The 18,985-nt window shown below is 60.4% G+C and overlaps 1 protein-coding gene across 1 annotated transcript in view; it reads right to left on the bottom strand.

Annotated features, from left to right (window-relative positions):
* RYR1 (ryanodine receptor 1) overlaps nucleotides 1-18,985 on the bottom strand; it is a 70,578-nt gene that overhangs the window by 17,675 nt on the left and 33,918 nt on the right. The window contains exons 44-78 of the mRNA XM_039912173.1: nucleotides 17,667-17,778; nucleotides 17,390-17,510; nucleotides 17,003-17,172; nucleotides 16,240-16,460; nucleotides 15,739-15,829; nucleotides 15,016-15,156; nucleotides 14,770-14,933; nucleotides 14,488-14,566; nucleotides 14,271-14,360; nucleotides 13,745-13,888; nucleotides 13,580-13,657; nucleotides 12,934-13,009; nucleotides 12,147-12,270; nucleotides 11,606-11,721; nucleotides 10,588-10,655; nucleotides 10,309-10,430; nucleotides 9,980-10,029; nucleotides 9,222-9,282; nucleotides 8,900-9,138; nucleotides 7,959-8,040; nucleotides 7,362-7,492; nucleotides 6,920-7,240; nucleotides 6,095-6,335; nucleotides 5,530-5,617; nucleotides 4,742-4,834; nucleotides 4,305-4,319; nucleotides 3,440-3,610; nucleotides 2,888-2,947; nucleotides 2,484-2,621; nucleotides 2,279-2,391; nucleotides 2,091-2,187; nucleotides 1,880-1,995; nucleotides 1,150-1,201; nucleotides 908-976; nucleotides 37-136 (exon numbers count right to left, since the gene is read on the bottom strand). Of these exons, the coding sequence (XP_039768107.1) occupies nucleotides 37-136; nucleotides 908-976; nucleotides 1,150-1,201; nucleotides 1,880-1,995; nucleotides 2,091-2,187; nucleotides 2,279-2,391; nucleotides 2,484-2,621; nucleotides 2,888-2,947; nucleotides 3,440-3,610; nucleotides 4,305-4,319; nucleotides 4,742-4,834; nucleotides 5,530-5,617; nucleotides 6,095-6,335; nucleotides 6,920-7,240; nucleotides 7,362-7,492; nucleotides 7,959-8,040; nucleotides 8,900-9,138; nucleotides 9,222-9,282; nucleotides 9,980-10,029; nucleotides 10,309-10,430; nucleotides 10,588-10,655; nucleotides 11,606-11,721; nucleotides 12,147-12,270; nucleotides 12,934-13,009; nucleotides 13,580-13,657; nucleotides 13,745-13,888; nucleotides 14,271-14,360; nucleotides 14,488-14,566; nucleotides 14,770-14,933; nucleotides 15,016-15,156; nucleotides 15,739-15,829; nucleotides 16,240-16,460; nucleotides 17,003-17,172; nucleotides 17,390-17,510; nucleotides 17,667-17,778 (4,154 nt within the window). The remainder of the gene's footprint in view (nucleotides 1-36; nucleotides 137-907; nucleotides 977-1,149; nucleotides 1,202-1,879; nucleotides 1,996-2,090; nucleotides 2,188-2,278; nucleotides 2,392-2,483; nucleotides 2,622-2,887; nucleotides 2,948-3,439; nucleotides 3,611-4,304; nucleotides 4,320-4,741; nucleotides 4,835-5,529; nucleotides 5,618-6,094; nucleotides 6,336-6,919; nucleotides 7,241-7,361; nucleotides 7,493-7,958; nucleotides 8,041-8,899; nucleotides 9,139-9,221; nucleotides 9,283-9,979; nucleotides 10,030-10,308; nucleotides 10,431-10,587; nucleotides 10,656-11,605; nucleotides 11,722-12,146; nucleotides 12,271-12,933; nucleotides 13,010-13,579; nucleotides 13,658-13,744; nucleotides 13,889-14,270; nucleotides 14,361-14,487; nucleotides 14,567-14,769; nucleotides 14,934-15,015; nucleotides 15,157-15,738; nucleotides 15,830-16,239; nucleotides 16,461-17,002; nucleotides 17,173-17,389; nucleotides 17,511-17,666; nucleotides 17,779-18,985) is intronic.

Genomic DNA, 18,985 nt, shown 5'->3' with positions numbered 1-18,985 from the left:
AGGGGGAGTGTGGGGGGCAGGGGGCCGGGACCCCACCTTTGCAGGCGCTGATCATCTGCAGGACCATTTCAGCGGCTCCTCGGCTGTGCAGCCGAGACTGCTGATAAAGCAACTTCTGTTTCTCCATTTCCTTCTCCTGCGGGGTCGGAGAGAAAGGGGGTCAGCAACCCCGAGATCAGTTCCCGGGCCTCCCAGCCCCAACTCCCCGACCCCCTACTCTCCATCCCGCGGCCCTCACTTCCCCCAAACACCCAGTCCTCCCGCCCCCCGACGGCGGCAGTAAACTGAGGCTGGCCGCTGGACCAAGCGAAGTTAAGCCCTCGAGGAGTTTACGAGCTAGGTGAGGACAACCAGGTGGGACCGGCTGAGGTGACCAGACAGACACACGGAACAACAGAACAGAAATCAATTAAAGAGACAAGTGTGGTGCTTTAGGGGAGGTAGGGAGGGGCCGAGGCGCCGAGATAGTCAGGGGAAGGAGAGGACTGGGTTTTAACCGCCCCCTCCCCACTTTCCCTTTTGCTTCTAACCCCTTCCCTCTCTCCTCAGTGAGCCCAACCCCTTCCTTCTCCCCATCGCCGCTTCCCGTCCCTCTTCTCTCCCCTCGGTGCCCCAGTATGGGAGACAGGGATAACGCCACTATGGTATCTGTAAAGCACTTGCTGTGTGTCAGGCGCTGTACTAACTGCTGGGGTAGATACAAGTTTGTCAAGTTGGACACCGTCCCTGTCCCTCATGGGGCTCACAGTCCTTATCCCCATTTTATAGATGAGGTAACAGAGGTCCCAGAGAAGTGAAGTGACGTGCCCAAGGTCACACAGCAGACAGGTGATGGAGCTGGGATTAGAACCCAGGTCCTTCTGCCTCCGAGGCCCATGCTCAATCCTCTAGACCACACTGCCATTACCTCAAAGGATGCCTCCTGTTCATCCTCCGCAGCTTCCGCCTCCTCTGAACACTCCTCCAGGTGACAGCTCTGGGGGCAAGAGCCAGTAAGGAGCCCAGGGGCCCAGAGACCCATCCCCCCCCGCCCCCCCAGAGTACCTAGGGAGGAGCCCGAGGCCCAGAGACCCACCCCCACCCCGTCCCCCCCCCCAGGGTGGTCAAGGAGAGAGGAAGAGCTGGGGGGAGAGAGCCGAAAGGTCTCACTTTGGCCATGATGTCAGCGTAGGCCATGTACAGGTAGTCCTCGTCCAGTTTGCTGAGGGGTGGGAGACAACAGAAATGATTCCTGCTGCCCCCACTCTCGGACCCCCCACATTTCCCAACTCCCTCAGCCTCCCATCCCAGCTACTAACTTTCCCTCTCTCTCCCCATTTTCCTCCTGGGGTTGACTGAAAGAGGGGGCGAGATGGACTCTACGAGGCATCGGGTGGCCTGGAGACGCCCTCTTTCTCTGCCTCCGTCTCCTCTGACTCTCCGTCGTTCCTCACATCTCCCAGCTTCCATCTCTCTCTGTCTCAGCCTCCATGACTCTCAGTCTCTGTCTCAGCCTCCATGTCTCACAGTCTCTATCTCTCTCAGCCTCCGTGTCTCTGTCTCTTCTATCTCTCCCGGCCTTCGTCTCTCCCAGTTTCCGTATCTCTATCTCTCAGTCTCTGTCTCTCTCAGCCTCCGTGTCTCTGCCTCCTCCATCTCTCCTGGCCTTGGTCTCTCCCAGCCTCTGTATCTCTGCCTCTCAGTCTCTGTCTCTCTCGCCCTCCATGTCTCTCAGTCTTCGTCTCTCTGCCTCTCTCACCCTCAGCTTCCATGTCTCTCTGTCTCTGTCTCTCAGCTTCCGTGTCTCTGCCTCCCCATTTCTCTGGGCCTTGGTCTCTCCCAGCCTCTGACTCTGTCTCCCCCCCCCCCAATCTCTGTGGGCCTCGATCTCTCCCGGCACCTGTTCTCGGTGAGCGCCGTCCGACTGAAGTGTAGCACGAGCTGGTGGAGCGGATCCGGCTGCTTCTCTTTCTGCTCCTCTGCCGCCTCCTCCTCCTCCTCCTCCTCCCCTGCTTTCTGCGAGAGGGGAGAAGGGGTGTCAGGAGAGGCCACCGTCCCCCGGGACCCCCGCCCCGTCCCCTTCCCTGCCCCCACCTCCCCCCCCTCCTCACCGACAGGTCGTCGATCATCCGGTCCTCGAAGCTGTGCTCTTCAGTCACGATCCAACCCAGTTTGTAGGCCTCTAGGAACATGTTGCATGCCCGGTGCCTGGCGGGACGGGCCGGGGGACGTCAGGGGGTGGGCCCGGCGGGGAGCCGGGGGTCGTGTCTCCCCTGTCGCCCTCCCCGCGGCCGCTCACCGGGGGAGGTTGTACAAGGGCGTCATCCGGAAGCAGGCCACGACGGCCCGCCGCCTCTGCTTCGACAGCAGCTTGTGCCACACCGCCTTCTTGGACTTGTACGGGTGCTCCGTCTAAGGGGCGGGGAGGGGGTCGGGGGAATAGGGTCAGGAGCCTCCGGAGCCCCTCCCCCTCCCGGAGCCCCCCTCCCGGCCCCCCGACCCACCTGCTCCAGGTGATAGAGCACGGCGGACACCTCCTGGACGCGGCGGACGATCTTGTCGGGGTCGTCGGCGTCCTCGGCCCGGCCGGACATGCTCCGGTACAGGGCCATCTGCCAGCGCATGGACGGCGAGTTTTCGTTCTAGGGCAAGGGAGAGGGGGAGGGAGGCCGGGAGGGAGGAGAGGGACGGGTCATCCGCAGCCCCGAGGTAGGGGGACGGGGACGGGGATCAGGCCGGGGGAACTGGGGGGAAGGTGAGGGCAGAGGGATGCCCCCGGCCGGGGGTTCCAGGGATTAAGGCTGGGGGCTGGGGGCTCGGGATTGAGGTTGGGAGCTCCGGGGATTGAGGCTGGGGGCTTTGGGGATTGAGGTTGGGGGTCGCGCGCCGCCCAGTCCCGCTCCGGTACCTTCCCTTGCAGGGATAGGTGGCTCTGGAGAAACTCCCGCACCTCCTCGTCCGTGTCTTTCTGCAGAGACGCCCCGGGGAGCGGGGTCAGGGCGGCGCGGAGGCTCAGGCTCCGTCCCGCACGTCGTTCTAGCTCCAAACCGCCCTTCCCCGCCACTCCTGCAGGCTTCTGCCTCTGACCTGGAACGCCCTCCCCCCCCCCCCTTCAAAACCCTCCTGAAGGCACATCTCTTCCAAGAGGCCTTCCCTAAGCCCCCCCTTCCTAATAAATAATAATACCGATGGCATTTGTTAAGCGCTTACTATGTGCCAAGCACTGTTCTAAACTGGGGTAGATAAAAGGTACCCTTTGTGGGCAGGGATTGTCTCTCTTTGTTGCTGAACTGTACTCTTCCAAGCGCTCAATCCCCTGCTCTGCACACAGTAAGCGCTCAATAAATACGATTGAACGAAGTAAGCGCTCAGTAAATACGATGGACCGACCGAGTGCCCCGGGGTCCCTTCCTGCCTCCCTCAGCCCCTGCCCCAGCCCCTCCCCCGGGGCCGGCGGTACCATAGCGTAGCGGGTCTTGGCCTGGTTGATGAGCTCCTGATCCGTGGGGGCGCACATGTTGAGACCGATGGGGACCATCTTTTTGAGCGTGGCCACGATGAGGGAGGTCTGCACCGAGTAACGGTCGCCCCGCCGCTTCTTCTTCGTCCGTTCCTGCTCCGAGCCGCCCGACTGCGGGGAGGTTGGGCTCAGATGGCCCGGGACGGCGACCCCCGCCCGCCAGCGGCCGACTGGCTCCGGGGCTCCTCCCTCCACCTCCCCTCTTCTCCCCCGACGGGGCTCCCCCAGATCCTTCCCACCAGGACCGCCCCCATCCTTTCCTCCCTCGCCCTCCTGAGCTCGGACCCTCTCCCCTTTCCCTCCCACCCCCTTTCCTCCCTCCCCCTCGCCAACTGCAGCGCGCGGAGCACCAGGACTCTGAAGAGTTCAAGAGAATGAAGAGAGGCGCGAAGAGACACAGAGAGAGACACAGAGACAACGGAGAGTCGGAGAGACATGGAGACACCCACAAGCCGTGAAGAGATTCGATCCGGGGCCACGCGGGCCCGGAGACAGACAGGACACGGACTCACAGAGACATCCCCCCCCACCCACCCACACACCCTAAGCCTCCCAGCCTCTCCCCAGCCTCTCCCGGGGATGGAGCTCAGATTTTTTTTTTTTTCGAGTATAAAAAAAAAAAGTCCATTGGCTGAGGAATCGGCTCGGTGGGACGGGGCCAGGGGGAGAGGAAGGGCCAGGGTCGTGGCCAGAGATGGGGAGGGATCGGGGATTGGGAGGCCGGTAAAGGAGAGGGTGGGTGTGGGGGGTGGGAATGAATGTCCAGCACCATGCTGTCTGAACCCCGCGAGGGTGGTTTTCTGACCTGACTTTCTCCCGCCTGCTCCATCACGGGGAGAGAGAGAGACAGAGACGGGGGTTACTCTCAGCCCCCTTCAAGGGCCCTTTAGCCCTCCCCCTCCCTGCACACCCCCTCCCTCATCACAAACCCCCACGGTCCACCCACGCATCCCCCCCGCACCCCACTGCCGGAGAAACTACAGCTTGGCTCTGTTTAGGTAGGTCCTACAGGACAGGTCTTTTCCATAGGGCTGGGGGGAGGGGTCTTCTCTGCCGCCGCTGGGGGGTTGGGGACCCCTAGGGAGGAGAGTCAGGGAAGGGGGGGGGAAAGGGAACGGACAGAGGGGGCCAAAGGGGAGAGGACAGAGACGAGAGATGGAGGAGGGCAGGAACGGGAGGAGAGAGGAATGGGAGAAGAGGGCGATGGGAGGCGGGGGAAAGAGGAGGATGGGGGTCCCTAACCTTGGCCATCTTGCTCTTGCTGTCGGCAGTCAGGAAAGACATGTTGTTTATCTCGTTCTGAACCACGAAGTTCTGCTCTTCTCGTTTGAAGTTCTGTGGGGCGAAGGGGTGTGGAGAAGGAATGCTGAGGGAGCTGGGGAGAACTGCTGGGGAAGCTGGGGGGAGCTGCTGGGGGAGATGGGAGGAGCTAGGGGGATGCTGAGGGAGAGGAGGAGATACTGAGGGAGGGGGACATGCTGAGGGAGCTGGGGGAGTCGTTGGGGGAGACAGGAGGAGCTCTGGGGATGCTGAAGGAGACGAGGAGGGAGCTGGGAGGGAGATGCTGAGAGAGCTGGGGGGCAGCTAGGCGGATGCTGGAGGAGATACTGAGGGACCAGGGGAGATGCTGATGGAAGTTGCTGGGGAAGTTGCTGGGGGAGCTGCTGGGGGAGCTGCTGGGGGAGCTGGAGGAAGTTGCTGGGGGACATGGGAGGAGCTATGGGGATGCTGAAGGAGATGAGATACTGAGAGAGCTGGTGGAGATACTGAGGGAACTACGGGGCTGCAGAGGAAGCTGGCGGAGAGGCTGAGGGAACTGCGGGGAGATGCTGCGGGCAGCTCAATAAATACCGCTGCTCTCCCACCGCCTGCCAACTCCCCGGAGCCCGAGGGAAAGAGGCCTAGGGCTGGTGCGCCCTTCCCATTCCCCCAGCCCCGACTGTCATCCCCTCCAACTAAGAATCCCGAGGGCCCACGAGAGCTGGTGGGTCCCGGGGTGAAGAGAATGACGTGGGGTGGGGTGTCCTCACGTGAGACTTGCACCAGTAGATAAAGATCTCTCCGACCATGCGGAACAGCTCTTCCGCGTCCGGATTGGGCTCGGTCAGCCAGTGCGCCCTTGAGGGAAAAGGGAGGAGACTGATCAGGGAGTGTGCCCCCCGACCCCCTGTCACCCCCTCACACTTCTCCCCCTCCACGCACCCTGGGCAGAGCAGCCCCCTCCCCCCCAGCCCCAGGAAAGGGGAGGGCAGGACTTGAAACAGCATGGTTTAGCGGAGAGACCACGGGCTTGGGAGTCAAAGGACGTGGGTTCTAATTCCGGCTCCGTCTCTCGTCTGCTGCGTGACCTTGAGCAAGCCACTTCACATCTCTGTTCCTCACTTACCTCATCTGTAAAATGGGGATGAAGACCGTGGGCCCCACGTGGGACAACCTGATCACCTTGTATCCGCCCATGCTCAGAACAGTGCTTGGCGCATAGTAAGCGTTTAACAAATGCCATGATTATTATAATAAATGGGGGAGCAGGATTTAGGGGAATGGGGAGCAGATATAGGGGGAAGGCCAGGCTCGGGGACCCGGGTGGGAGCTGACCGATTGTTGTCCACGTAGCGGATGAGCAGCGGGTAGAGGGCGTAGAGGTCGCGGCAGAGCACGGAGAACTCGTCCCGGATGAGCAGCTCGCCCTCCTCCGCCTCGGCCTTGGCCTCCAGGCGCAGCTGCTCCTCCTCGGACACCACCTTCCCCGCGCGTTTCCGCAGCCGCCCCACGGTGGGGATGAAGTGCGATCGCAGCAGCTCGGGCCGCGCCCGGCTCACGATGGGCTGGGCGAACACTGGGGGGGTCGGTGGGCATGGAGAAGGCATGGAGCGGGCACAGAAAGGGCGAGGAGCAGCGGGCAGACACGACGCCCCACCCCGCCGCGCCCTCCTCTCCAAGCTCCCTTCTCTGCTGACCCTGTACCTGCCGGAGGGTCTCCCCAAAGCCCTCTGTGCCCACGGCCACCCACCAGCCGGACTTCCAGGGTATTCCTTAAGCCCCTGGTATCCCGTGCCCCTGTGCCCGCGGGCGCCTGCCTCTCCGCCTCTTGGCCACCCACTAGCCGGTCCTCTTTGCTAGCCTCTAGTTGAGAATTCTAGCCCCAACAGAGTCCCTAAGCATCTCCCCCGCCCCAATCCCGGGCGCCCACCCCGACCACCCACCGACCGGTCCTACTCTAGCTCTCTAGCTGGGAATTCCAGGCCCCAAGGAGTCCCTAAGCGCCCCCCCCATCCCAATCCCGGCCGCCCACCCCGCCCACCCAACTCGCCGATCTTCTTCTGTAGCTCTCCAGCTGCGAATTTCCAGCCCTCATGGTGCCCCTAACCCCGGGTACCCCCAGCTCCCCGCTTCCTCTGCGCCCCCCACGGCGGCGGGCACCTGCCAGCCTCTTCATCCACGAGGCCTCGTCGATGCCCAGGTTGTTGACGATGATGCGCAGAATGTTTCCCAGGAGGGAGTTGAGGTGGTCGGAGGTGACGCTGGTGCAGGGCGGGGGCGTCCCGGAGGAGGCGGTCTCGGGCCCCCGCTCCCACCAGCGCGGCAGATAGTTGCACAGCATGGGCAGCGTCACCTCGATCACGTGGGGCATCTCGGTATAACGGGCACCCGACTCGGCCAGCCCCCCGATTTCACGCATCAGCCGGTCCAGCTCCGGGATGTCGGGGCACATCTCCTCCACGCAGTTAGGGAGCCCCAGCACTGCGGGAGGGGAGGGGGGGACGGGCCGTTGGGAGACCCCAAACCCAAGGGAGGTGGGGTTCGATCCTCTATATTGGGGGGCCGACCCCTCCCCCCCAAGGCCAAGGCGTCCACTACTCACGCGCTCGCTCCCGCGGGGACTTGGTGGTGTAGACGGAGCACGCGTTGAACTCGTTGAGCTGGGGTTCCAGAAAGGCCACTGGCATGGCCGCCGCCAACCGGGCCAGGCACTCCCCCAGGGCCGGCCGCTGCCTGAGGAGGGCACCGGGGGCATCCCCCATCAGCCCAGAGGGGTACCGGCTTCCCGGTTCCCCCCTTCTGGTCCCTCCCTACCTCGCCCTCCCTCGTCCCCGGTAATTCCGGTATTCGTTATGTGTGCCGGGCGCTACGCTAAACGCTGGGGTGGATCCAAGCAAAGCGAGTTGGACAGAGTCCCCGTCCCACAGGGGGCTCACGGTCTTAATCCCCATTTTACAGATGAGGAAACTGAGGCCCAGAGAAGTGATTTGCCCAAGCTCACACAGCCAAGTGGCGGGGTCGGGATTAGAACCCAAGCCCTTTTGACTCCCAGGTCCGTGCTCTATCCACTACGCTGCTTCTCCGGATCCCCTTCTCCTTTACCCTGCCCGCCTCGCTGTGTCCGGAATCTGCCCCCCTCCCCCCGCTCATTCGACCTGCCTCGGCGGGCCCAGTGCCCACCCGCGGGGGCGAAACTCACTTTTCCACATACGGGTTCTTGGTGGTGCCCAGCGAGTAAATGCTGCACAGAGTCCGATAGCAGGACACCTGGACGTCGTCCACTGGGGAAGGGGAAGTGGGGTCACCGGGATCCCCGGCGCAGGGGCTCCGAGACCTCTGACTGGGCCTCAAGAAGCCCCGGAGGACGAGTAACTCTAAAAGACGTCCCCAGGGGGGCGAGAGTCCTTTTTTTTTTAATGATATCTGTTAAGCGCTTACTACGTGTCGGGGACTTTTTCATTCAATTGTAATCATCATCATCATGGTATTTGTTAAGCGCTTACTATGGGCCAAGCACCGTTCTAAGCGCTGGGGTAGATACAAGGTTACGTTGTCCCACGTGGGACTCACACTTTTAATCCCCATTTTCCAGATGAGGTAACGGAGGCACCGAGAAGTTAAGTGACTTGCCCAAGGTCACACAGCAGACAAGTAGCGGAGCGGGGATGATAATAATGGTATTTGTTAAGCGCTTACTATGTGCCATGCAGTGTACTAAGCGCTTGGGAGAATACAATACAGTGGACAGACACGTTCCCGACCCACAACGGGTTTACAGTCTAGAAGGGCACGATATTAAACGCCGGGGTAGACAGAAGCTAATCCGGTTGGACACAGTCCCCGTCCCACATGGGGCTCACAGTCCTACTCCCCATTTTCCAGATGAGGGAACTACGGCCCAGTGAAGTGACTTGCCCAAGGTCACCCAGCAAGCAAGTGGCGGAGCCGGGATTAGAACCCAGGTCCTTGGGACTCTCAGGCCCGGGCCGTAGCCACTAGACCACGCCGCTTCTCAAGGTGAGAGCAAGAGCACCCTCAGTGACCTTCCTCCCCCTTCCAGTCCTCTCCTCCGTCCTCCCCTCGGACCCCCCCCCCCAACGACCCCAGCCCTCTGGTCCTCCCTCCCCCTCCCCGGCTCACGTATGACATCGTCCCCGAACTGGTGCTGGGCGATGTGCTGGAAGAGGGAGGTGAGGACCGGGAGAAGGGCCACGGTGGTGTAGGTGAGGTTCTGCCCGACCCCCTTGACCTGGGTCCGCGCCTGGGACACCTTCCCCAGCTTCAGGTTCTCCACCATCTTCTCGATGTCCTCGGAGGCGCTCTCGAAGAAGGAGCGCAGCCCGGCCTTGACGATCTCCGGCCCCGACTTCATCACCGTCCTGCGCGGGGTGGGTGGGTGGGTCAGGTCAGGCCGGAGAGGGTCCGGGGTGGGGGTCGGAGGGGTCGGGGGGGGCTCACTCACCGGGCGTCCAAGGAGCGGGCGAGGATGTGGAGACAGTTGACCACGGCCGGAGCGTCCGTCCCTGGGGGTGGGGGGCAGGATAAAAGGGCTGAGTTTGAGGGGGCGGGGGGCGGAGCTGCCCCACATCCCGCATAGACCCCGTGCGCCGGAGAGGGGACGGAGCGGGTGGACCTTTGGAAACGGGCCGGGCACAGGAGGGTGGACAGTGAGCCGGATACAAAGGGTGGTCCCCGGGAGAAGACCCCCTCCTGGAACCCCTCGCCCCAAACCCAGAAGATCCATCCGTGCCCCCTTTCCTCATCCCCGCTCCCAGCCCCACATCACTTATATCCCTATCATTTATTCATTTCTATCGATATCTGTCTCCCCCTCTAGACTGCAATAATAATATGCGGTATCTATTAAGCGCTTACTATGTGCCAGACACTGTGGATACAAGCAAAGCAGGTCGGATAGAGTCCCCGTCCCACATGGAGCTGACAGTCTTAATCCCCATTTTCCAGATGAGGAAACTGAGGCACAGAGAAGTGAAGTGGCTTGTCCAAGGGCACAGAGCAGACACGCGGCGGTCGGGATTAGAACCCGTGACCTTCTGACTCCCAGGCCCGTGTTCTATCCACTACCAGTGGGCAGGGAACGTGTCTGTTACATTGCTCTGTTGTACTCTCCCAAGCGCTTAGTACAGTTGCTCTGCACACGGTAAGCGCTCAATAAATGCGACTGAATGAACGAATGAGGGGGGCGGGCGGAGGGCTTACCGAAGAGAGAGACTCGGTGGCGAACCAGGGCGGCCAGTTTACAGAACAGACTGGAGGGACAGAGGGACATAGAAGGAGAAAGGACGGTGGAGGGCAGGAAGAGGGAGTGGGGGGCGAGGTGGGGAGGGCAGAGGAAGTGGGGAAAAGGGGGTTGGGGGAGGAAGAAAGAGCAGGGGAGGGAAAGAGCCGCGGTGACCCTACCCCCTTTCCAAAGGACAGTCGGGAAATGGGGGAACCAGACTCGGAGCCCCAGGCCAGGCTGATGGGAAAGAGGGAATTGGGGGGGGGGAGGGGGGTGTCAAGGGGTCAGAGGTCCCAGTCGTCCCCACCTGGTGAGCATCTCCTTCTCCTTGTTGGAGGCGTGGCCGCCACTGCCCAGCACCTTGGCTGGCGTGGACAGGAAGTAGAGGCAGTGATTGGTGAAATATTGACTGATGAGCGGCAGTAGGATCTGGGGGGTGGAGGTGGGGGGGTGAGTCGGGGTCCCCTCCCCCTCCGCAGCAGCCCGGGGGAGGGGGGCCCCACAGCCAGCGGATGGGGACGCTGGGTCTTGACCTTGACCCGCAGATCTCCCCTCTCCCCCGGCCCCATCCCCGCCACCCCCTGACCTTGGCAAAAAACTTGATCTCTTGCTCATGAGGCGACTTCTCCACTCGGCCGCTGCTCACCACGGCCTCTGGGGGGAGGGGTCGGGAGAGAGGGGGTCAGGGGTCAGGGGGGACCCTCGGGATACCCGGTAAGGACCCGAGCTCGGCCTGAAGCAGAGGCGGCGGGGAAGGGGGCACAATCCGCTCTTGGTTGACGGCTGCGTAGAAGAGGAGCGACTCCCCAACTGGGCAATTAAGCCCAATTAAGCTAATTAGCACCCGCCCTCCGAAGATCCTAAAACCAACTGCCACTAGAGTAGCAAATTAATTAGCGTTTCCTTCTCTTTGAGTGATTTTCAATTGGCTTGTTCCTTTATTCCAAACGAGGTGTGCGTGTCTGTGCCTGAGTTGAGAGAGCGCCTTGTTTCTGTTTTGAAATGGTACTTATTAAACGCTTACTCTGCCAGGCACTGGACTGAGCGTTGGGGCAGCTACAAGCTAATCAGGTTGGACCCAGTCCCTGGCCCACCTGAGGTTCACAGTCTTAATCCCCGTTTTCCAGATGAGCTAACCGAGGCCCAGAGAAGTAAAGTGACTTGCCCAAGATCACACAGCCTACACGTGGCCGGGTGGGATTAGGACCCAGGTCTTTTTGACTCCCAGGCCTGTGCTCGATCCCCTAGGCCACGCTGCTTCTCTCGGTTTCTCCTGGACTTCCCCAAGCGCTTAGTGGAGTGCTCTGCACTCAGTAAGAGCTCAATAAAGAGCATCAGTCGAGCCTGGGAGTTTGCAGGGGATCCGAAACACTGGGGGAGAAATAGCAGCGGGGATGGTTCGGGCAGTGCAGAGCAGGCAGGTGAGAGTGGGGAGGGGGGAAGAGGAGGGAGGAGGGGGCTGAAACTTCAAAAGGGTGAGGCAGAGACAGCTCTCCTGGGACTTGGGTATCTCGGCGTGCCCAGCCGGGCCCGGTTGCTGTGGGAAGGGTCCCGGGAGGGAGAGGGGGGCTTTTGGAGGGGTCCCGGGCTTCAATAATGCGTACCCAAGTGGGCAATGAATTCCTGGGAAATGTCCATCCAACGCAGAAGCTGCTGCAGGAAACTGAAGGCAAAGCGCTTCTCGATAGAGGAAGTGTCCAGCTCCATATCCTTCAGACCCCTGGACGAGAAGGATTAGGAAAGACGGAGGGGGCGGGGGTGTTATTCATTCAATTGTATTTACTGAGTACTTACTATGCGCGCAGCACTGTTCTAAGCACTGGGAAGAATACAATATAACAATAAACAGACACGTTCCCTGCCCACCACAGTTTACAGTTGTTTGCATTAGAGAAAGAAACAATCATAAACACCTTGTCAGTTTCAGAATAAGTGCCGGGAGACAGACGAGGTCTCTGATTGGCAAATACCTATTTTTTTTAGTCACCACCATTCAACTAGGTACATATGGTAAGGGTGGGCACTTCTCGCCTCCCACTTCTCCACTCCGGCCCTTCCCCATTCCCTCCCAGTTTGGCCCACCTGTCTTCCCAGCCCCGTCCCCTGTCCGTTTTGTCGTTTCCCCCCCAGCCCCCCGCTGCTGACCGGGTGACGGCGTAACCGTTCATCTGTAGGAATTTGAGTAGTTCCTGGGCCTTCTCGCGGTCGCGAGCCTTCTCCTTGGCCGTCAGGGTGTCGTAGGGGACCAGCAGCGGGTGGGTGCCCCCGCCTAGGTGGAAGAGGGAGGAAGAGATGAGTTAGGAAGGGGTGGCCTGAGCGGTCCGCTCAGAAGGTCTCAGGTTGGAGGGAGGATTTGATGACGGTTGTTGTATTTGGTAAGAGTCTACTACGTCCCGAGCGCCGTCCTAAGCACTGAGGTAGATACAAGGTAATCTGGTCAGGCACAATCCCTTTCCCACTCGAGGCTCCCAGGCTAAGGAGGAGAGAGAACAGGGTGTGAATCGACATTTTACGGATGAGAAAATAAAGACACATAGGAGTGAAATGACTGGCCCCCGATCGCCCGGGGAGGCAAGGGGCAGAGCTGGGATTAGAACTCAGGTCTCCCAACTCCCAGCCCCGTGGTCTTTCCATTAGGCCTCACCGCTTTGAGGGAGTGGGGTGGCCGGGGGGGGGGGAGATCTGAGAGTCTGGAGTGATCAGGTAAGAATGAGGAACAAAAGAAAACCCAGGAAGAAGAGATGGGGAAGAAAGGGGAGAGGAGGAGAGGGCAGAAGGGAGAGAAGAGAAGGGGAGAGGAAGGAAGGGGAAGGAAGGGAAGGGGAAGGGATAGAGGATAGGAAAAGTGGAGAGGATGAGGGGACAGGGAGAGGAAGAGAGGAAGGAGAGAAGAAGAGGGAAAAGGAGGGGAGGGGAGGACAGGGAGTCTCACCTTTGGCCTCCAGCTCCAGCTTCTTCTTGCGTCCCCAAGTGTTGTGATAATTCTCTGCCAGCTGCTCAGCCATGGCCTGGGGAGAAACCGGCCTTAGCCATTGCCCTCTCCTCCATGCCTCTTCTCCCACCCCCCTCCCCTCTGGCCTTCCTCGGGTCAGAGGTAACTGGGGTCAGGGCCAAGGGTTAGGAGGTGGAGGAGCAGGAGGAAGATTCCTGCAGGAGGGTGGAGGGAATCGAGGCATCAATCAGTCAGTGGGTGTTTACTGGTCCCCCATTGGGTGAAACACTGTGTTTATATACTGGTAAAACGGAGCACAAGAAGTTGACCCTCGAATAATAATAAAAATAATGATATTTGTTAAGCACTTACTACGTGCTGAGCACTGTTCTAAACGCTGGGGTAGATACAGGGTAATCAGATTGTCCCACGTGAGGCTCACATTTTTTAATCTCCATTTTTACAGATGAGGTAACGGAGGCCCAGAGAAGTTGTGACTTGCCCAAGGTCACACAGCAGACAAGTGGCGGAGCTGGGATTGTAACCCGCGACCTCTGACTCCTAAGCCTGAGCTCTTTCTACTCGGCCACGCTGCTTCTCTGTGATGATCAGCAGGAATATGGGGAGGGGTTGGGGGGGATCTCACCTGCAGCTCCCGGGACAGGGTGACAGTAGAGAGATCGACGGGCTGTGGATTGTAGCCATGGCTGGGGTCATAGGTAGCCTGAGAATGGTAGTCAGGGGGTCAGGAAGTCAGGAATTCTAAGGCAGCCCCCACGCCACACTCATCCTCCTCCCCCGGCCTTACCACCTGAGCATTCTGGGAGATCTTGCGTGTCTTCGTCTTCTTTTCGCCTTTTTCCTCCTCCCCCTCCCGGGCTTTCTCCACTGTCCACTCCCACGCGATCATGGCTTTGAGAGATTCCTTGATGGGCCATCGGTAGATCTCCTTGTCCTGGGGTCGGCCAACCAGCGGGGAGGGGGGTCAGCCAGGGGGAGCTGGGCCCTGACCTGACCCAGCCCACAGCTTGCCCTGGTGGTTCCGTGGAGCGCTCCCCACCTGGGGACGGGAGCCCGGAACCAGAGGGAAAAGTTGGGGGGCAGATGGTGGGGGGGTCTGTTTAGGGGAACTCAGGTGGGTAAGGAGATGGGGAATCAGGTTCACCCAGGATAGGTCAAGGGTCAGGGGCCAGAGGCAAATACTGAGGATCAAGAGCAGGGAGTCAGAGGCCTGGATCAGGGTCAGGGCTTCGGGGTCGGGGGCAGAGGCCATATTTGGGGGGTTGGGGGGCGGAAGGGGGCCTGGGCCAGGAGGGGATCCGGGCACTGGCGGGCACCTTTTCAGAGAAGGTCTTGTAGGGCCGCAGCATGTGATGAGTCTTGGCGTCCTCGTCAATGTTCTCCCCAAATGACCAATTGTTCTGGATCTGGGGGGACATAGGGGCAGGGGGAGGAGACCGGGTTCCAGGGCCGCGAAGGACTCATTTGAGGCCGGTGATGCCGGAGGACTACCAATGGAGACAGACAACCCGGGGACGAGGTGCTCGCCCATACCTTGTCGAACGCCCATTTCTCGTGGGTGTACTCTGCGTACTTGTTGATGAACGAATCCAGCTTCTCTGGGATGATCACACTGGGGAAAGAGGGGAGGGGGCCGGGCGAGGAGCCAGGGGTGGGGAGGAGGTCAGGGGAGTGAGGCTCTGACAACCCCAAAGGCTCTGCCTGCCTCCCAGGCCCCGACCCCCAGATCATCGAGCCCCTCACATCGGCTCTGATCCGCTGTCCCGCCCCCCCCACCCTGGCTCCAGCCCCACCATCCCACCCCCTGCCTCTCACTTGAGCGTCTCCACGGGTTTGGGGTCGAAGTTTCCCTCGGCATCCACACTGGCCTTCTTCTCAGTCTTGGAGGAGTAGGAGGCGTCGACGTAGTCGGGGGGCAGAGCGCCCGCGATGGCACACAGGCAGGGCATGGCGATGCGGTACAGCTCGGCGTCGAACTTCTGCGTGGGGGGCAGGGGCACAGCTCCATCGACCCCCCACGATCCCGCCCCCCTCGGTTTCCCTTCGGCCCCCAAGCCCTACCTTGTGAGCCAGAGACTCAAAGATCCCCCAGAAGAGCTTGCGGGTGAGGTGCAGCTCCTCCTCCGAGGTGACCCCGAAGTTGGCCCAGCCCGTAGGGAGGCAGTAATACTTCCAGCAGCGCTCGTAGTGATTGGTCAGCAGCTGCAGGGGAGACCACAAGCCAGGATGAGGTTATTTATATATATAAATATCTCTCTATATACATATATAGATAGATATATATATATATATACCTGGTAAGCATTTATTATGTGCCAGGGACTGTACAAAGCACTGACAGAAACAGGATAACCAGGTTGAACAGTTTTGTCCCATATGAGGCTCACGGTCTTAATCCCCATTTTACAGATGAGGTAACTGAGGCACAGAGAAGTGACTTGCCCGCATTAGAATGCAGGTCCTTCTTACTCCCAGGCCTGTGGTCTAGCCAACAGGCCATGTTGTTTTATTATAGGCAAATCACAGGCAGAACTCGGCTTGTCTCTAGACTTAAGCTCCTTGTGGGCAGAGAATAAATATGTCTCCAAATTCTGTTGTATGGTACTCTCCCAAGGGCTTAGAACAGTGCTCTGCACACGGTGAGCGCTCAATAAATATAACTGGCCGATCGATTGATTGGAGGCGTATGGGGAAATAGGAGGATGTTTAGGGGTCAAACCGAAAACTAGGGAATTGAGGAGGGCGGGACCCCTCTCCCCCCTCCCTGCCCGCTCCGGGGCTCACTTTAAGGGGCATCTTGGCAAACTCGTTGAGGATGGGCACGTCGAACACGAGGCGTCGCAGCAGGTGCTGGAGCATGGACGGCCGGATGTACCTGTGCCCGGGAGGACGGTTTGGCCTTGGCACCGGGACAAAAGGCCCTCTCCCCCCCCCCGGGATCCAGGACAATCCAACTCCCGACCTTGGCCCTCCACCTGCCCTTCTGTGCTCTGTCGCCCGGCATCTGGCCCCCATGCATCCCCATGCCCAGCCCCAGGGCACACTTCCCCAGAAAATAATAATAATAATAATGGTATTTGTTTAGTGTTTACTATGTATCAAGCACTGTTCTAAACGTTAGGGTAGATCAAGGTAATCGGGTTGCTCCCTGCGTATCCCCAGCATCCAGCCCTCGCACCCTCAGTTGACCTTCTTTCCCAGCAGGGCGTGGGTCCCCTCCTTGCGCTCCCACACCCCCCGCACCGTGCACCCTCAGTCGGCCCCCTCCTCCCCGCAGGCCCCGACCTGCAGAGGGCCATGAGGCAGTCCTCGATGACGTCGCGCTGCGCCTTGGTGAGCGAGCGGCCTCGGGACAGGCGGTAGATGGTGTGCAGCATGGAGTCCACCATGATGGCGCGGTGCTCGGTGCCGGCGAACAGCGGGGCGCACTTGGTGATCAGGGGCAGCACCGCCAGGCTCAGGTAGCGGTTCAAGGCCAGGGCCATCTCCGTTGTGCTGAACGCCGCCTGGGGCCAAGACGGGGCAGTCGGGACCCTCAGAGCCCGGACCCCCTCCACCCCCTCCCCGACCTGGTTCCGCCCCTCACCATCCTGCCCCGGCCTTGTCCCTCACTGTCGTCCCCCACCCCCATCCTTGTCTTGGTCTTGCCCTGTCCTGTCCCCACCGGGGCCTCCCTATCCTGGCCCCGCCCCTCCCTCCTCCTGCTCTACCCCCTTCCCTGCCCCACAGCACTTGTGTATATTTGTACATATTTATTACTCTATTTTATTAATGATATGTATATAGCTATAATTCTATTGATCTATTTTTGATGCTGTTGATGCCTGTCTACTTGTTTTGTTTTGTTGTCTGTCTCCCCCTTCTAGACCATGAGCCCGTGTTTGGGTAGGGATTGTCTTTGTTGCCGAAATGTTCTTTCCAAGCACCTAGAACAGTGCCCTGCACCCAGTAAGCGCTCAGTAAATACGATTGAATGAGTGAGTGATTGAATATCCAAACCCCTCTCGGTCCCGGCCTCTCCCTTCCCTGTCCCGGCCCCGTCCCTCACCGTGTCCAGCGAGGCCGCGGCCCGCATGTCGGGCAGGAAGCCGACCTCCAGTACGTGCAGCAGGAAGTCCTGGCTGTCGATGCCGTACACCCGGTCGAGGAAGAGGACCATGGGCGCCTTGTGGTCGGGCACGAAGCTGGCCGACATGCGGGGCTCCACCGTGTTCCCGTCTGGAGGAGGGTCGGCCCGTCATCACCGCCACCTCCACGCAGCCCCCGGGGAATCCCAGGGATGGAAAAGGGGACCGGGGGGAAGGGGGCCATCAAGCCAGTCCCCTGCCCTGCCCTTCCATAGCCGGGCCTCGGTCCCGCCCCAGGCCCCAACCGGCCGGGCGTGGGTTTTTTGGGGTGGGAGGTCCCGCAAGGCCCCCGGTCGGCACTCACGCACCCTTGCCAAAGGCGGGGATCTGCAGCGGGAGGCTGATGACGCCCACCAGGTCCTCCAGCGGCACCAGGGAGCGCAGGATGGCCCGGATCCGCAGCGCTTCGCCCTTCCCGGCCTGGATCAGCTGTGGGGCGCGGGCGCGGGGTCACCAGAGGGGCTCGGGGGCAGGCGGAGGGCCGGAGGGGAGCTAGGGGGAGGGCAGCGGGGGCCGCGGGGTTCAGGCCCCCAGGGTGGAGGGGGCGCCCCGTTTTCCCCCTCCCTCCCATCCCCGGGGCCTCACATGCATCTCGGGGGCGCAGCGGCCCAGCAGGTCAATGAGGGCCGCGTAGAAGGACATGATGGCGTTCCCCAGGTGGACGCGGTTCTCCTCTGGTGCCTCTTCCCCGCCAAAGCTGTGGGCACAGAACGGGGGAGTCGCTGTGGGCGCAGGAGAATGGGCGGGGATGCCACTGTAGGCAGGGGAGAACAGGGGAAGCCACTGTGGGAAGAGGACAGGGGACACGCTCAGGGCAGAGGAGAACTGGGGGAGGCACTCTGGGCACAGGATGGGGGAGCCGCTGTGCCCACAGAACAGGGGAACTACTGTAGGCATTGGAGAACGAGGGGAGCCACTGTGCCCACAGAACGGGAAAGTCGTTCTGGGCATAGGAGAACTGGGGGAGTCACTGTGCCCACAGAATGGGGGAGTCGCTGTGGACATACGAGAACGGGGGGAGCCACTGTGGGCACAAAACAGGGGAGTTGCTGTGCCTACAGAACGGGGCAGCGACTATGGGTATAGGAGAACGGAGGGAGCCACTGTGAGCAGAGAAAAGGGAAGACGCTGTGCCCACAAAAAGGGGAATGTCAGTGGGCACAGACCTTTGAGGGCCCATTGTTGGGTAGGGATTGTTTCTGTTGCCGAATTGGGCCTTCTAAGCCCTTAGTACAGTGTTTTGCACACAGTACGCGCTCAATAAATACGATTGAATGAATGAATGAAAGGAGCCGCTGTGAGCACAGAGAGGGGAAGTCGCTGTGCCCATACAATAAGGAAATGGCTGTGGGCACAGACCCAAGGAGCTGCTTTGGGCAAAGAATGGGAGAGCCGCTGTGAACATAGGAGAACGGGGGGAAGCCACTGGGGGGAGAGATTGGGAGAGCAGCCGTGCCCACAGAACGGGGGAGCGGCTGTGGGCAAAGGAGAATGGGGAGCTGGGCAACAGGGGGAAGTTCTCTCGGGCCCAGGCTGTGTCCGAGCTTAACGAAAATCAATCGGGGCTAAGAGATCGGGAACTTAATAATAATTATAGCATTCTGGGGGCACTTGCTATGTGCCAGGCACTGTGCTGAGCGCTGGGATGGATGCAAGCAGATCTGGTTGGGTGCGGTCCCTCCCCCACGTGGGGCTCCCATTCTCAATCCCCAGGATTTAGCACAGTGCTTGGCATAGAAAAAGCTCTTCACACCCTACCAACTGGCTCCCAAAAAAAGAGATATCACATCGCCGTCACGATTTATTGGGCTTCTTGATTTTCTGTTAGGCAGGGCAAAATGGTTCCTTCCTATTTCAGGTGTGGCTGGTCTGGATGACTCAATCCTACGTTTTCTTAAAGAAAC

This window comes from Ornithorhynchus anatinus, chromosome 5, assembly GCF_004115215.2.
Source record: "Ornithorhynchus anatinus isolate Pmale09 chromosome 5, mOrnAna1.pri.v4, whole genome shotgun sequence".
NCBI classification, from domain to species: domain Eukaryota; kingdom Metazoa; phylum Chordata; class Mammalia; order Monotremata; family Ornithorhynchidae; genus Ornithorhynchus; species Ornithorhynchus anatinus.
The sequence above is the reverse complement of the archived record's forward strand: the minus strand, read 5'-3'. Positions and strand labels throughout refer to the sequence as shown.